The sequence below is a fragment of the Prinia subflava genome, chromosome 2 (genome assembly GCF_021018805.1).
Source record: "Prinia subflava isolate CZ2003 ecotype Zambia chromosome 2, Cam_Psub_1.2, whole genome shotgun sequence".
Classification (NCBI taxonomy): domain Eukaryota; kingdom Metazoa; phylum Chordata; class Aves; order Passeriformes; family Cisticolidae; genus Prinia; species Prinia subflava.
The window spans coordinates 74,167,605-74,185,560 of record NC_086248.1 but is presented as its reverse complement, the minus strand read 5'-3'; the positions used below and the strand labels follow the sequence as shown (position 1 = coordinate 74,185,560).

General features: G+C 38.4%; 1 protein-coding gene across 19 annotated transcripts in view; it reads left to right on the top strand.

Annotated features, from left to right (window-relative positions):
- Positions 1 to 14,566, top strand: part of AFDN (afadin, adherens junction formation factor) — a 116,208-nt gene extending 101,642 nt beyond the window's left edge. For 7 of the 19 annotated variants that reach the window (XM_063390584.1, XM_063390577.1, XM_063390583.1 and 4 more), the window contains 4 exons: positions 4,713 to 4,847; positions 7,071 to 7,587; positions 11,571 to 11,649; positions 12,388 to 14,566. In XM_063390584.1, the coding sequence (XP_063246654.1) occupies positions 4,713 to 4,847; positions 7,071 to 7,587; positions 11,571 to 11,649; positions 12,388 to 12,532 (876 nt within the window). In that variant the 3' untranslated portion in view covers positions 12,533 to 14,566. The remainder of the gene's footprint in view (positions 1 to 4,712; positions 4,848 to 7,070; positions 7,588 to 11,570; positions 11,650 to 12,387) is intronic. The other 12 variants (XM_063390592.1, XM_063390588.1, XM_063390587.1 and 9 more) reach the window with 4 other exon arrangements.
- The last annotated feature ends 3,390 nt before the right edge of the window (positions 14,567 to 17,956 follow it).

Genomic DNA, 17,956 nt, shown 5'->3' with positions numbered 1-17,956 from the left:
AACTACTGAGGTGTTGCATGAGTCAATACTGATAAAAATTTTGGATTATTCATTTTCATTTCTGTATTTCACATTTATGTCCATTCAGTTGCTCATTCTAAAGCAGCCAACTAAACATGTAAAAGAAAATGCTTTTGAAGTAGCATAAATCTAACCTATCTTTATTTACACTGTGCATCTTTCTTTTTTTTCCCTTTCTTACTACCTGCAGCAGACTGCTGTGCCAGCAATCTCTGTTCTAGATTTGGTATGTTTGTTTCTTTCTCTTCAATATCTCTTTCCATTTCAATTCCTTATTAATAACAACCCTATGTGCTTTGGATGATGATTTGGCATCTTTGGGTGTTCAAAGATCATTATGATAGAGTAAGCAGTAAGTGAACTGCAAGCATGCATTTGAATGTTTTCAGATACGGTGATTTCTTTCCCTGTGTTTCCTTCCTCTTTGGTGTTGTGTTCTGCTTGCAGACTTGATATGTTTATTGCAGCAGTGGTCTAACATAAAACTGTATCTGCTGTTTTGTGCAATTTTGTTTATAAAATCTTACTAATAACTTTGAATGAACAGGCTGTGAGGTAAGATTGCTTCCTTTCCCACCCATACAGGTTTTAGAAGAGCTCTAAGAACACTTCCTTTCCAGTTTGAAGGGAAATTGTACTGAGAGCCTTATAATACAGCATACTCTTTCAGCACATGCTGACACCCTGTTGTTTGCAGGTGTTACAGGTGTTAGATTTTGGCATTAACATAAAAAAGGGGTTGTAAACTCAGAAATTACTTCTGAACTGATATTTCCAAGTTGGTTGCATAAGCATGCAATCCTTAAGTTAAAATATAATTTCAGTTTCAACTGATTAATACTATTCTCTTGCATCTAAAACATGACGGGCTTTCAAACTGGAGTAGTAATTGCTATGACTCCAGCTAATTCTGTGTTTTATTCCACTCAGTAGACATGGAAAAGAAGTTTTGTACTCTTCCAGAGCAGAAATACATCCCCTTCAAAGTCAATTCCTGTATAATCAGTGTACCAGTTTGAAAGAAAGGTGATGCTTGCAAGTCCTGTTAGAAAAATTTGTGCTGCTTGAAAAAACTGTAAATGTGTCAGTTCAAAATATGGATTTGGATATTCAGCACTGCCTTATAAAGGAAAACCACCTTTTAAAATGCATACTTCAAGTAACTTATCAAATCTAAGGTGTTCAGTTTTGTGTCTGTGTGTTATGTGAGTGTTACACAGTTTACAGCAGTGGAACAGGTGCAGCATTTCACCTTTCTGAACTAATGGACAAGCCCAGGAGTCATGGATTTTTCAGACTTAGTATCTTATCAGTATTTTCTTACTACTACACACATAATTCTTTGCTCAAACCTTGATTCCTGAAACTAGATAGATAAAGTGCTTTTTCAAGCAGACTGCAAACATCTGGATCTTTCAGCAACAGGAGGTTGGCGAAGGCAGACGGTATCATCAGCTTGAGAAACGGATTAGACAAATGCATGGACATCACGCCTGCAAACAGCTACTCAGAGGATTACACAGGGCTGTACCAGCTGACATCTCCAGCAGTGTGCTAAGTGCTGGGGGAATGCTAGAAGAAAAGGCCAGGCTCATGTGCAGCTCTTCCTGCCATGGTCAGAGACAGCAGAATACTGGGCTAGATAGATGCATGGCCCGAATTAGTCAATGATTTATGATGTTCATAAATATAGCTTTAAAAAAGGCAGCAAGCTAATTCTGAAACGGTTGAACTACTCCCAGCAAATATCACTTTTTCATAATTTTGTGATTTTTTATCCCATTCATGTGACTTTCAAGACATAAACGCATCTAAACAATGCCACTTTGTATACTCAAGTGATTGCTACTTTGTTTATTTAAAAACAACAAAACTTTCTCATGTTTGATGCTCTTTTTGTATGTCTAGGGTAAGCATTGTTGATGGCTGTTCTGCTAATTACAAGGCTGAAGGCAGGTGAGGGACAGTTAATACAAGAATTGTCAGCTTAGATAGTATTTGTTTTTTAAAGTACCCAGGCCACTATGAAATCTGACCCAACTTTTTACCTGTCATTAAATAAATAGATATAAATTTAAAGTTCTCCTGGAACATTTTAGAGTTCTAAGCAGTGCTTGGAGAAATGAACATTGTCTGAAGTTTGAGACTTCCTGGATTTCAGAATGGCCTGCCAGTCCTGTGAATATCTTAATTCCTGATAGGATCAGCCCATTGACATTGTCCTTTACAAGGAGCAATAGCTGAGAAGAAAGGTGGACTCCTCTGCTCTCCTAGGAATAGTGCTGTGCGTGTACGCTGGCGATAGGGAGACAAAGTTGTGTGGCTGAGCGAACGGCTGGCACTTTGCAGTAGAGATGGCTCAGAGCAGGGGAAAAGAATTGGTGCTTTGTGCTCAGCTGCTTTGCTCAGTTACAGCTGGGAGAATGCTCTTCTCCATCACTCTGGCTGTATGAATTAGCTGTTCATCCCTGTTAAAATGTAAACACGTGGCTTTGGAGAAGATGTGGAAGTACAGTAAGTCAGGTGAAAATGTGACTTTTAAACAAGAGAAGAACTGATTGGGATAGAAAAGCACCCAATCAAAATACTCAACCTACAAATCTTACAGCCCTCTCACTAGAAGTGGGATACAAAGCTGATTTTCCTTTGCATCTTGAAAATCTGGGGTGAGGTTAGAACTGGGTACTGTTGTACTCACAGAATTACAAATGCCTGCATGTGCTCTGGCATACTTCATCATCCCACTGCTCCCTGCCTTGGTCTGGGAATGCTCCAAAGTTACTAGTTGCTGATCAGAAGGAAATGAAATGTCATCTCTTAAATGTTGCTATATTCTCACTTCTGCCTTCCATATAATTTTTAGCCATTTTCCTATAGATATTATGCTTAGATTAGTCTCTGACCTGGATACAGTTGTTTTCACAATTCTTGTGATTCAGATGTTAACAACAGTTCCAGGTGGGCAGCTTGGTCACTTTTGCCTACTTTCTTTATTTATGGTCAGAAGACAATTAAATAAACCGGTCTTACTTTCTCTTTAATTTAGTTGGAAATTCTCTCTTGTTTAAGAGCTTTTGAATAGGAATATTTACTGCTAAGCAGTAAAGCATCCATGCCATAACCTGGTATCAGGAACTACCATGATCACAGTGCTTCCTAAATGTAGTTGGGACAGGAATTTTCCTGTATTTTCTCGCCATGAAGTTTTTGCTTGCCTTTTTTTTTTTTTTTTTATTTAGAGGAAATTACTTCTTCTGTATAAACTTGTGAATTACTAGCTGTCTTTCCTTTTGACAGCAATATTATCTCCTTTGCTAAAATAATCTTTCTGGTAACTAAGACACGAAGTCTTAATCCAAGCAGGGAGTTGGTTAACTACTCTGTTCCCTGCTCTACAGTGCAAACTGAACTTGATCTTTATCTTTGTCATTTTCAGTTAGGAATGACAAATTTTTAGCCCTAAATAAGGGGAATTTACTTGGTGGTAGCATCTTCTAGAATACATTCACCAAATAAGTGCCTAAATGAAATTAATTCATTTTGTTCTTTAGCTTTCATGCTCAAAAATGAACAGAGGGGTAAGAAAATTAGCCAAACTGTTCAGGCTTTTTTCTAGTAATTAATTTATTGGAGAGGAAGTTACTTAATATGAAGGTCCTCACAAAGTCTATTAAGGTTTAATTTCTCTTTCTCTTTTGTACTGCTTTATGTCTTAAGGGTCTTTCTCTGTAAGTGAAATTGGATTGTAAAATAAAATCCAGGAGTGGAAAGGTATCCCTGTTACATGCAGTTTATAGCAAGATCAAATCATTTGTTGATTTATACTTTTTTTTAATAAGGATTAGAAAAAAATGGAGGATAAAAATTACTTTAAAACATATGCTACAGTAAGAAATAACACAGCATTTAGTCCAGTTAATTTCTACTTGTATTATTGTGCCAGTGAATATTCCTGTCCATCAAGGGCTTATATACTGTTAGCTTTAAAGGATCGTGCAAAGTTTGGATTGTGCAATTTTCCTATCTGTACAGCATCATACGCATATATAAACCAGTATTGTCTGTTGGACAGGAGTTGTTCTTGTAAGCTGTTTAATCCCACTAGTCAAAAGTTTTCTTTCCTTCCCTCTGCTTTTTCCAAAACACATCTGCTGCAGATAGAGTGGGAGACTTTATTTATCTCCTGAGACTATTTGCAGACTTGCAGAATGAGCCTGTTACTTTAAATGGATTGACCCTTTGACTAATGAGTCATGATTTTCCGGTGCTTAAATTCTAATCCAGAATGTAAAATACATAGACTGCTGGAGCCTGTGGACTGTTGATTCCAAGTATTTAATTTCTCTTTACTGTACCTATGAGATTATGGTTGTTGAAGCTCTTTGGAACATGAGTCACCTAAGTCTTCTACTGGGGGTTCATACATGACTGCTAAAAATGTCTCCCTGTTGCTTTGTGCTTTTCTGTGTGTAGTTCAGTGCGCCTCTGGTTTGCTTTTTGGGGGTTTTTTTCTTAAAGATTTTAGGCAAGCCAGTGTAACAAAGCATACTCCTAATGGCTGGGAATTATATTGATGGATCTGTAGCACAGCATTTTCTGCTGAATGAGTTATTTTTAGATGCCAGTATTTGGTTACATTTTTTTGACCCATCTTGCCCGTGTGAGTGACCAATTAAAATTGTCTCTGTTAGTTACAGGATGAAGAACGCAGACGGCAGCAACAATTGGAAGAAATGAGGAAACGAGAAGCAGAAGACAGGGCCAGGCAGGAAGAAGAGCGCCGACAGCAAGAGGAGGAGCGGACCAGGAGAGAGGCTGAAGAAAAGGTTGTGGTCTTCTGAGTGCCACAGGGGCTCTTTGCTCTTTCACAGAGGCCTTTCCTCTTCAGCCTGGCCAGTACCAGCTCAGTGTTGGGTCAGCAGGGTTTAAGCACAGTAGCCCTGGTCATAAGGGTCATGGCCCAAGGCTTCAGTTTGTCCAATCCAAACCAAAAAGTAATTAAACAAACAGCCCATTCCTGCTGGCTGGAGTTGACTGGTATTGCAGAAATAGTACTGCGGGCTTAGTACCTGAAGGATTTTGGCAGTGGCAAGGCTCTTACCTTCAGACTCTTTCTGAAAATTATGGAAGAGATCAGGTACTCCCTGTTTCCCTTCAGCTCCCAACATAAATTGCATACCTTCTTTATTATCATGGCTCAATTCGTGCTGCTGGGTGTTCCTGTGTCCCAGAGACGGCACTTAGGTACTTCTCTAGTATTTTTTAATCTAGATACAGAGAAGTATGAAATACAGTGGAGTAGTGATGAATATTCCATATTGTTTTTTATGTTTGGACTGTGGGAGGGAAGTGGTTTCTAGAAAGCAAGTAAATAATTTCAGCAGATAAGTATGCAATCAAATTACAAAAATTCAGGGTTATAGGTTCCTTTGAAACATTATACATGAATATGAGAAGCTTAACATATAAAACTAAAAGACAAAGCAACTTATTTGACTCAGCATGTTTCTTAAGACCTTTTTCTTTCTGAAGAAAGCAGTTACTTCTGCTCAATTTGCCTGTTACTAACACTGACTTTCAGAAAGAAGAAAGAAGGCTGGCTTTTAAAGTTGTTTATCTTGGAAGATTGAGCTAATACATTTAAAAAGCCCCCAAACCTTCAATATATTAACTATATTCAGTTATTTTTCAAGCTTTGTTAAATTGTTTCCCATAAACGGCATGGGTTGATGAGTGGAAGAGGTGGTAATAAGAGACGTGAGGAAGGTGTATCTGGAGTGATGAAAGTATTTAAAAGTATACTGTGGGGAGCTTAAAAAAATGCAACCAAGAGAAAACAACTATGGCTTTCTTAACTTCTGACAATGGTGCAGCCAAATGACAGCTGGATCACACTTGAAAGAGTTTTCACTGACAGATGTTGACTGATACTTCTACCAACTCAGAACTCAATACCATCAGTAAAATGGTTTTAGTGAGTGGAACAGAGATGAGTTTCACGTCTATGTTGTAGGTGAACAAGATCAGCTCTATTAAGTATGTTTTCAGGATAACTGACTCAGTGTTGGACAGATAAGCAGATAAGGTGGATTTTTTTAAACATGTGCATTAACACCAGAAACTATGGCTATTCCAAATGTCATGTATCCTCAGCAGAAGTTCTGCTGTGCTTATACCCAAAGGGTTTTGTAATGTTCACAGTTAACAGTTTGTAACAGTTCCCAAATGCACCACATTTGTTCTCAAACTACTGAATAAACCCTTGTATTAATTTACAATGTGTTTGAGACAAGAGCTGAACAGAATTAAATGCTATTTAGTTTAAAAACAGAACAGTCTTTTAAAGAGGAAGAATACATACAAGATATTTAATGACCTTTTAAATGTTGGGTAACCTCATATAAATATCATTAGCATAGTTTCTGTTTTAAATGCTTTTTAATAGCATTTATTTGATACCTGTTTTGGAAAAGTTCTTTGTAATCGATTTTTGTGTGAAAGTAGTTTTCCTGGTATTTATACAGGAAACTTTGTTAGGAGTCATCTATTCCAAGGCTCTGTTGACTAATTTACATTGTATAAGCATGAAACAAAATTACAAAGTTCCTTTTTAAGATGGTAGTTAATTTTAGTTATTTTCCTCTCCAACAGATTCTCTACAGCTTTAGTAAATCTGCACCTTATTAACTGCAGTTACAGTTTGAATAATAAATGTTGGAAAGCCCTTAGTGTACACAGGCAGTAACCTGCCTTAGTGACCACAGGAGTGGTAAATTTGTTAATAACAGCTACACTGTGTTACTGGATGGCTGCTGGTTTTTTGCAAATGTGACGCTTTGACCACTGGCCAAGCACCAGTGCACCCACAAAAATCATTCACTCTTAGTAGTAAATATTCTTTGTATGAGTCCATATAGATGCCCTGCTTATTGCTAGAAAAGGAGACAAGAAAGATTAGTTGAAGATGTTTGTAGGTCAGTGATGGAAAGTTGACATCTCGTGGACTGAAGTGTCTGACCACTGTGTTTGTGTTTCCTGTGGGCTTTCAGAGGCGCCAGGAAGAGGAGTATTACAGTCGCTTAGAGGCTGAAAGGCGCAGGCAGCACGATGAAGCTGAACGAAGATTGCTGGAACCTGACGAGCCTGGTCTGTACAGACCTCCGCTTCCACGGGAATATGAACTCCCATCCCCAACCCCTTCATCTAACGCTCCTCCTCCCCCACCTCAGCGAAACACCTCTTACCTCAAAACACAGGTCCTCTCCCCTGACACGATTTATACTGCCAAGTTTGTTGCATACAATGATGATGATGATGAGGAGGAGGATTCCAATCTAGCAGGTCAGGATAAGTACTCCAGCACAAGAAAATCTTATGGTGACTTTCCTCCTGCCACCCTTAAGCCACAGCAGCCCTCCCGCCAGCCTCGCCCAGTTTCAGATGGCATCTTTCTTTCCAACTCATTCCAGTCATCTCCTGTCAATGCCAACAGTACTACTGTCAAAAAAAGCCAGCCCCTGCCCCCATCAAACAAACCAAGTTTCATCCATGCCAGCAGCTCTAAAGGTAGACACAATGAAATAAGTCATCTCTACAAAACTATCCTCGTATTTTCAACTCCAGTGCTCTAGATTGAATCACTTATTTTGTGATTTCCCCCTCCCTTAATCACTGTTTTCACTCTGGTGATCTAACTTAGATCCTGATATTAATGTGAATCCTTCCATTTTTAATTATTTTGATCTCTCAAATTTTCTTGCTCTTTACCCAAACTTTTCAAAAGCAAAAATTCCATCTTTCATGTATGAATCAGAAATGATTTTAACTGCTACTCAATCAATCAAAGTACTGTTGGTTTTGGCTTTCACTCTGTATCTCTAAGTGATTTGTTTTGTATGACTGACTGCTGTTTACTCAGGGCATCTGGAAGTGCACCTTTCTTGAACACAGGAAACCTCTCCTAATGGGTTCATGGACAGACAGAACTTATCTTCTGCTTTGTTATTGGTACCAGGGTTCTCTCTCTTCTAATACTGTGTGCAAATGGCTTTAAAAATTACATTTGTAGATGTAGTTCTTAAATACACAAGCACCAAGAAGAAATACAGATCTTGCAGTTAGTTTCATGTACTAGGCACCATTCCTGAATTCTGGTTTGAACAGTGCAGTTTCTTTGCAGAGAGACAAAAATCTAAATTTCATCTTAGGACTGTTTGCTTTACTCTTTCCCTTCCACACCTCTGTGTTTCTTTGAGTCCTCATCTTGTTGTTGTATAACTCCAAGCCATAATGAAGTTTAGTTTCACTTAGAGCTCTAGCTGCCAGTAACTTCAGTACCATATTTAACCTGCAGAGTATTAGGTGAACCACTCCTGAATTCAAAGCTAATTCAATCCAAAGTTTTGGGTTTTTTTTAAAAACTGCTGCTGTATAGGAGAAATCTTGTATACTTGACTCTTTGAATATGTCTCACTCTGATAAGATTGCACTTTATTGAAATAATACTTTGTCTGTAAACAGCAGCATCTGCTAGTACTTCTACAATTGTTTTCTTCTGTATTCTTTTGAAGGTGGTGGCCATGACATTCACCTAGTTTATTCTTTTTACTTATGCTGGGGGTTAACAAGTGCCTGACAACCAACTCTAGGTGATCAATTCATCCTTCTAAAATGAAAAGGGTAGCAAGTCACCTGAGATCCCAAGGGAAGGTGTTTATGCTGGCTGCTAGCTGAATGGTCAGCTTGTTTGCTGAATTCAAGTCTCAGTGGCGCAAATGAAACCTTTAATATGTTATATCCCTCTTCACTTTTTTGGCCACCTAACAAATTAGGAAAATTGCTCACTTGCTTTATTCAGCAGTGTGCCCTGGGCATAGGGAGGATATGAGTCTCTAAATAGGTTCCATCTATTAGAAGCACTTCTAATCCAGCTGCAATGGTATGTGAATCTGATTTAGGATATGTACGATACCACTGAGCTGCTTGTCCACATCCTTTTCAGTTGAGGCTCAAGCCATCATTTTCCAGCAAGGAAAATTAGCATCCTTTCCTTTGCAGGGCAAATTAGCTTCTGCTGCACTTGAACTGCTTCCAGTGCTGAAGAGAAGCTCTGCGCAGTATTGCGTAATTTTAAATTTTGCTGAAGGGACAGTTTAGCTCAGTTACAATTATTGCCCCACTGGTGCAGTTGATCATTAGTAGTTCCACTGTTTGTGGTCAGCACAGACACCCAAGCTGCATAAAAAAACTATCCACAGTGATTCTCCTGTACAGGCAGGGGAAGCCTGGTCATTTATGTTGGTGTTGCCTGTGAGATCTCAGGATGCAGTAGTCTCTGTGGTAATAGCCTCTCTTGTGCAAGCCCATCTGTCACTCCTGTCTGGCTCTCTAAGAGGTTCTGAATCTTGAAGGAAGGTGAGGGAAGGTTTTAGCTATTCAAGGTGTTTTCATTAGACTGGAGTATATGTAGACATTCTGGATGCTACCTGCTGTGTACTACCATAATGCCTAACCACCACACATGTGAAGCTGCTGATAAACCCACAGCCAATTTTGTACCAGAATGACTTCAGCTTTTGAACACCAGATATCACAAAGAATTAAGAATGTTCTAAAATGGCAGGCTTCTGACATGAAACTTTATTGCTGTATGTCTGTACAGAACTTTTTTCTTTCAAAGGACTTTTCTTTTTGTAGAAATTCTTATTTGAAACGCACTGTAATAAAGAGTAAAATGTACCTTCCATCAAAGCACGCAGGCTTGTAAAAGCCCTTGCTTGCTTCCCTTCCCTATTAGGCACTTTGAAGGCTGTACATGTAATGAATTAAGCAACCCTAGAGCTATCAGTCATTATTTGTCACCATCACTCTCCGTGCCTCCCATCATCCACAAGCCAGAATGCCATTTAGTATATAATTCCATTTCTAATCCTGCTTTCTGGTAATATTAATTGAAAAATGAATCTCAGGAAAGTGAAATTCAGTGGTACTGTGTGTGCACATTTGTTTTTCCTGGAAAACAATCAAAAGGACAATTTACAAAGATTTGGTTAAGGTTTTGGTAACAATTAAGGAATATTGTAGTATGATGCTTCGCCTTTAATAGCCTAATTCATAAACCATACAACTAATTCTGAATACTCTTATTTCATAATTTTTAAAATAGCCATGAGAACAGGTTAACTTCACTTGATTGCTCAAGCTTCTATGAAGACTGCCTGCGTAACGTACAAAGCCGTTTGCACAAAATGCAGAATTCACTGTGCAGTTTGACCATCTCCCATCTTGCTGACTCTGTTACATTCCTGTCCTTTACAGCTCTTTCCTGTTCTGAGTGTTAACTCTAGTAAACCATGCTTCTGCAAATTTTGCTCTCGTGCCTTCTTCCACTGGGTCTCTAAAGACCATTTGGTCTGTCAGCTCACCCAGGAAAACATCAACACCCAAATGAAAACCACTATCCTAATGTAAATGACACTGTGAACCACAGCTTGTGGGTCCAGCCACAAGCTTTTCAGAGTAGAGAATGCAGTACCTACAGGAATGTAAGACTCACAACTGAGGAAAAAATCTTGATATGCCTGGCATACCTAGTATGATTTGGTTTGCTGCAAATTTTTGGTGGAAAAAATTTGGCCTACAACACATTAGCTAAATTGGCTTGTGTGTTCTAGCCTCATTCAGAATTACTGAATATTTCTGAGAAATTAGATGTACCAGTGGAAGAAGCAAACATCTCCTTTTGTACTAAAGAAGGTTCACAAGACATAACATGTATGGTATTGAGACCAGAACTGTCTGAAGACGAATCTGTGTAGTATGCTGACACTTCTTTTTACTCTTTTCCTGACAGTTACTAAGAGAATATGGTATTAAATATAAATTAAATTATTAAACTTCTGATTGGAAATAAAAGGTTTTGTCTTGTGGCCTTTGCAAAGAATTAATATAATGTGTAAAACCTGTGTGTTATATCAACTTAAAGGTGCAGTGCTGCAAGAGTTACTTGAAATTTAAATTCAGGGGAGGGAAGAAGGGGCCATCTTCTGAGTGATAGAGTTTGCATACTCAGGCTTAACAGAGGCTAAAATTCTGATTCTGCTGAATTGCAAAGATGGCATATACTAATCTTTTAGTACTTACTTTTAGCCTCAGAAAGAGAGGAGCTACAGCTAATTTACTTCCTGTGGAGTCCATTGCAGGATAATGAAGAGCGTTGCTCTTTCTGTTATCTCCTTGAACAGCTTCTAGTGTCTGTTTTACAGTAAGCCATAATAAGATAAAGATTATGATTTGGCATGTGCTGGATATTCTAAACAAAATGGGTTTTGACTCAAAATTAGGAATAAAAAAACTAGGCCATTTTAAGAGGGTTGGAATTTAATAGTACTGGGATTAAATATTCTAGAGGTCAAATGACCTCTGATTATTTATGATTTTCATTTGAGATTGTTTCTTGAAAGAAGCACTGCACCTTTTTGAAGGAATACAATATAAAACTTCTGTGTTGTAGCTGCAGTCCTTAAACTTACTTCTTTCTTTTGCATAAGGAATAAATTCATACACTGGATCTACAGGAGCAGCTGCTGGGGAAGTTTATCGGGATCCAAGAGACAAAAGATCTAAAAGGTGATATAGAGGAGTCCATTAACTTTTATACAACTGACTTGGATAACTTCTGCAGTATTTTCTGTTGTCGTCATTGTATCTCTGGGGGCTACTCAAGAGTTCTGCTCTTGGCTCTGTTATGGGTCACTATAAAACACAACTAAGTTCTCTCTACAAGTCCTTAGATAATCTGAAGCACTGCTGAACAGCAACGAGTTTTGACACTACAGCTAAGTAAACACAGTGATCAATATAAATGAGCAACTCCAGCTGGTTTAGGTGTATTTATAAATCTGAACAGTACCTCTCCAGTGGGATTCTTACCAAACTTTTTTTTAATAAGCATAAATAACATAAGCTGTGTATATATCTCATACAGGCTTTACCATGTAGCATACTGAAGATGGGACAATGAAAGCTTTGTCTTCCAGTGCTTTTACTTAGAAATGTGCCACCACAGAAAAGCTTGCTAGTTTAGCCAAAGCAGTAATGCTGTGCTTATACAGGCACAGCCTTAGTTTATACCTGCCATTCGTGTTGAAAATTGGCAAGCATTTCCATTTATTTTGACAGTCATAAATTTCTCTGAAGTGATGGCACAATGTCAGAGTTAAAGTTATGTGTGAGGAACAAAACCTTTTAGAACAGAGACTCTTTTGCTGTAGTCAAAGAAGCTGTCATTACATGTCATCAAGAATGATTATGTTTAAAGATCTTGTAGATAAGAATTATAAAAAATACTTTTTTTTTCCTTTCCAGTCAAGATGCAGATTTACCTGGAGCACCAGAAAACTTGACGTTCAGGGAACGCCAGCGACTTTTTTCACAGGGTCAGGATGTATCCAATAAAGTAAAAGCTTCTAGGAAACTAATGGAACTGGAAAATGAGTTGAACACAAAATAAGATTAAAGCACCTTACCAGATGCAACGGATGATCTCCAAATTGAGGGATTGAGATTGGGGGCACACTACTAAGTATGAACAGAAAATGAATGTTTTCTGAAAGGAGTGACTTTGATTCCTCTATATCTAAGACTGTTAATTAAGACTTAGAGATGTTGCAATAGCAAGAAAACTGATTACTTTGCCAGGAGCTTGTGGTTTATACAATGAAAGCACTGTAAATTTTTAAAGATATGAATCACGTGAAGGTAACTTTTTTTCTGTTTTGGGGGTTAAGTTCTTTTGCACCAGACCAAGTAGCACTTGTCAAAGATAAGTTCTGTTTCCTGGTGTTTTACAGACACATTTTTGTTTTAGCTGCTGAGCAGAGAGAGTGAGAATAGCTTGAACTGCCTAAACTAAACTGTGCACTAGAAATCAGTATTTTAGGTTGTTTGACAAGAAGCCAATGTCTGGGCCACCTTAAATAGGGTTTCATATGCAAGTTTGACATACTGTATGGTGTTCACAGAAGGATCAACATATCAGTAGAGATCTTACCATTACATAGTACTGGCATAACACACATTCTCTAGGTAGAATTTTGGAAAAAAATGTGTTTCTATTCCTGTGTATTTGTTGGGTCTAAAATGGATGCCTGAGATCTTATCTGTAGTTATGGAAAAGTCTGCGTTGATGCATCCCCACTATATGTGCTTCGGACTTCGAAAAATGTGAAGATAACCTTTGGATAACTGTTTCATTAAAAATTACATAAGCAATAGATTGTAGGCTACACTTAGTGGCCCTTCATCAGCTAGGACCAAAATGTTAGTAGTGTGTTAAAGGCAAGGATTCCTGTTAGAAGGTGAGCAGAACACATGGTTATGTGTTCTGAGAAATTCAGATTAGAAGTTACTGGCCAAGGTATTGGGCCTGGAACAGTATCGATAAGTCTGTTATTATCAGTTCAGCAATAGATTTTTTTTTTTTCTATGAAGATGTGAACTGGCATATTAGAGAAGAAGACTGAATTGTAAAGCATCAAATACAATACTGCAGTCTGGAAGTGGGAGCGTTGGTAAGGTCATTAACAGAGCTGCTGTGCAAGCAAGGAACCATCCCTCCTCACACTGAGGAAGCAGTGCTGGTGAGCTCCTCTTCTGTCTAGCTGGTTTTACTGACATCCTATTACTGTCGTACTGAAAGCCTTTTTGGCAGTTCAAGCTATTTTTTCACACTGTTATAGCCTTATTTAATTTTAAATTGTTAATCTTTTTCCTCCCACTATTTCCTCAGCTATGCTTATGTGGCTGATGATGTTGGGAATAAGGACCTCATCGGAGTCTTTCTCATTGTGTGATGTTAAGACAATATATATTGTGATTCCAAACAAATTTTCTATTTGACAAAGCCCTTTACTGGCTTTAGATGATTTTTTTTCCTGTATCATATTGTTCTCTTATAAATATATATTTAGGGATTTGTGCACACTTCCAAATACAAAGGGGTAGACTTTCACTGCCTTAGGAAAGAAATCACTTTTAATAAGAGTTGTATGATAAATAAATGCAAGTTAATGAAAATTGGAGTGTAAATATTTTTTACGTATTTCAGGTTTCTTATTTGAAAGTGTGCTTTTACCGTTTCACCTGTTAAATATGAAGTAGAAGATTAAACTGGTTCAAAGTGTTAATGAAGGATCTGCATGCTTGCTATGTCTGTTCATCAGCAAAAGCAAGCCTCTCCCAATTTATCTTGAGAACACTAGCAGCCTTACAGTGACAAATTTTTCTTGAGGAAAAAAACTTATGCTGTGGCTGAATTACTGTTGCTGCTAGACTCTGAAAAAGGCTTAGCAAAAAATACCTATAACCTTCAGTTGAGTGGATTTGGCCGCTATTGGGCATTCGGGTCAAGTGTGAATATGTGTAAAAGTGCTTTTCATATTTGTCTGTGCATTATTTGAAAAAAAACATCAAAACTGCTGTAGTTTCCCATTTCTACTGTATTTCACTTGCAACCTATTTTTAATAAAGTTTGTATTGTATTTAACTTTGCATTAAATGTTTTTTGTATTCTTATTTAATTCTGCATTCCTAACAACATTATCATAAACCAGGGGGGCTCTTAATATCTTTTGCTTTGCCTGTCCTCTTAAAATTTATTTACAAGCAAAGTCAGTGTATCTCATATGAAAACTTCAAATTAATTTTACATGGAGAATCAACAGAGGCTGACCTTCACTAATCAGAGAGGAGAATTTCTTAGTCTAATGTTTGATACCTGTAGTGCTGACTTGAAAGAAGTGATTTTTACAGCTTAACCACCAATTTACAAAGTAGTAAATCCCAGTGGTGTCAGTCCTACAGACTAGTCACACTGTATATGTATCTTCCTCAAGTGCAAAGTTGTTTTTCTAACAGCAATGAGGAACCTAGAACATGGCATCCTTTGGAAAAGTAAACAGAGTCTGCAGAGTCTCCGCTGGGATTGCTGTGGTTAATGGGAGTCAGCTGATCAAATTGTGCCCGGAGAGGGAGCCACGCCCCAGTGAAGTGCTGTAGATGCCTTCTGCTGTAGCTATACATCTGCTGAAGAAGGGATTGAGAGCCACCCGTAACCTCAAAAGATCTCAGCTTTTAATTTTGAATGTAGAATGTCTAGACTAGAAGAAAATGGAAACAATCCTTCCGTATGCGAGTCCCTTAGTCTCTAAACAAAAGAGCCAGTACAAGCAAGAAGTGTATTTGAGTCTGTAGTTACTGCAGCTGCGAACCTTGTCAGAGAAACTTATTTCAAGACCAGACTGTTCCAGGGGTTATGAGAGAGGACCTGTGTGTGATGTGCAGCAGTAGCAATGCATTTTCAATGGGAAAAAGGGTTTTGGGCTATGCTTTCAGGTCAGGTTTGCTCAGTGAGCACACTGGTGTGATGCTGTTGGGCAGTGCAGCACCTGCCTTGCTTTAGGGACGTGAACTATCAGCCTTGGCAGCACAGCTCTTGGTTTTACTGCCAGTGGCCCTTACAGTGATAATTGTGTGAAGTTATGTTTGCATATGTAGTCAGCTCTGCAAAAGTAATCATTTTAAATCTGTTTTAAATTCTCCCTTCTGCACCTATCATCCATACACACTGTTTTCCAACTCCTTTAGGTAGTCAGTACTATAGTCTTGCTGGGGGTTGAGGAAAAGGCAGGGAAATGAAGATGTTGACAAAGTCCATAACATGCATCCTGTTCCCTGAAATAATAAGCAATATACTCGATCACAGAGATTGCTGTTTGTACATCAAGCAATGAGTACACAAGTAGCAGAATAAAGCAGACTGTTACCTCCTAATTCAATTAGATAACACAAACCTGTGCTGGTAAAAAATGAGCTTCAGTAATAACAGTCTTAAAACACGTGACTCATGTATGTGATGATAAGAATTGGCCCTTCCTTCTGCTTCATCACATGATACTGCTGTCTCAGGGTCAGTTGCTGGCTGTGTGGCCCAGAAGGCAAAGCCTCACAGGTTAAAAATTTGGAGTTGGCTGACTTCTTTCGTAGATGTAATGGCAGGTAAGCTCACTGAGACCACAGTGCAATACACCTGCCCAGAGAATCTGTTTAACTGATGAGTGCTCAGAACTTAACTACAGTTACCAAAAAAATGTGCAATGAAATATTTACAGCTTCACCAAATAATGTTTAGAGGCTGTGTGCAGTACAGCAGACTAAAGATACCATCTGCTGAGTGTGGAGAATGTCACCTCACAGAGGCAGTAGAAGACACGGGGACATAGAGCAGAATCTCTCCGTGTTTGGCAGAAGAGGGATAGCAGCCTTCTCTCCTGGGCTATTTCCCAAATGCTCTTCTACCATTGTGTTTTTTGTTACTGCATTTAGGAATGTTGCAACGGACAACTCATCAGAATTCTGTTTTTGGAGCTGGGAATTCTTAGATCTTGTTGGTTCTACTGCTGGGGTTAAAGTGAAATGCATCAGAAGTATTCAAGGCAATGCTTACTTAATAGCATCCTAAAATCTGTAATCCACTGAAGGATTTTATAATCCATGTATGGTATTTCACTAATGCTAAAACTAATAGAGTTAAATGTAGATTTAGACAGTTCCATTAAATTTCCGGCCCTGAAGTTCCACAGAAGAACCTGTAATATGGCAAGGCCTTCCATTTGCAGGGGGAATATGAGATCCAGATGGTAAAAGTTTGGGGCAAAAAGATTCTTCAAAGCAGAGAATCAGTGTAGAAGGGTGTGCTGCAGCACACTCTGGCAGTATTTCTAGAAGGTAGCTGGATTTTATAATTGTTTCTTGCCCAGGTCTCACCAACAGGCAGTTTTGTTCCCTACCCATCAAGCAACCTCTCTTAAGCTTTGGAAACAGAAGGAAGATCCCTAAGGAGATTTACTGCTGTTACGGTGAGTCACACATCAAACTGTGATTTTTTGTTTTTCTACTGATGGGACTATTTTCAGTACTATTTGACCTTCAGAGGTGCACAGAGAAATGATTAAATAGGAGTAGTGTATGCTCAGTTTTAGGTTACTACTTCAAAGAATGATAGTAAATTAAATATTGTCTGTTGCAGCCTACAGAAACAAGATCCTTAATCTCATTAATAGTGGGTAAAATCTACAGTAAGGGAAAGATTAACCATAACACGTCAGAGGTGCTCCTTGTGGGATGAAGCTGAGTTTTGCTGGAAAATAACATTGTTCTGACTTGATTGCTGCTGCAGGATAAGCATTACATATAAAATCACAGCTCATTGTCAAGAACTGTGAGTCACACCCTGCAAGCAACTCAGTCTTCCTCCTCAAAATAGCTGATGTTGATTAAAATCCTGTCTGCCTTACTCAGTGCCAACATCTTGTACCATCCACAACATTTCAGCACTTTTGAACTGTTTTTTAGCCTGTATCCATTTGTCAGTTCCCATTTTTCCATCAAAGCAGAACTAGTTTTAAGGAGGAACTGCTGAGTTACACTTCTGTGTGCTAAACCTAGCTGCAACCAGCCAGATGGGTATGTGTGTGTATATATATATATATATATATATATATATATATATATATGTATGTATTTAACAGAGGTTGTAGATTGTAGCAACTTGTTGAAGATGCAGAATCCCAGAAGATGGTGGATAAAGCTGCACAGGGGTGTTTGGTTTGGTCTGTGGTAGATGGGCTGTATCTGGGTTACTCAGTAAAGGAGCACTATCCCTTTTGTAACCAAACTTGGAGGGATTCACTGCTCTGTCTTTGGATTTTCTACTGCCTGCATGAGAGCATATTTGCCATGATCAGTAGAGAGTAACTCGAGACTGCTATTTTGCAGAACTGGATTCCTCTGTAATTATCATGTTGGTTTTGGTTTAAATGAAAAGAAAAAGAAAAAAAAATTATAGTGCAAAAATAGTTCTATTTCCCACTTCCAA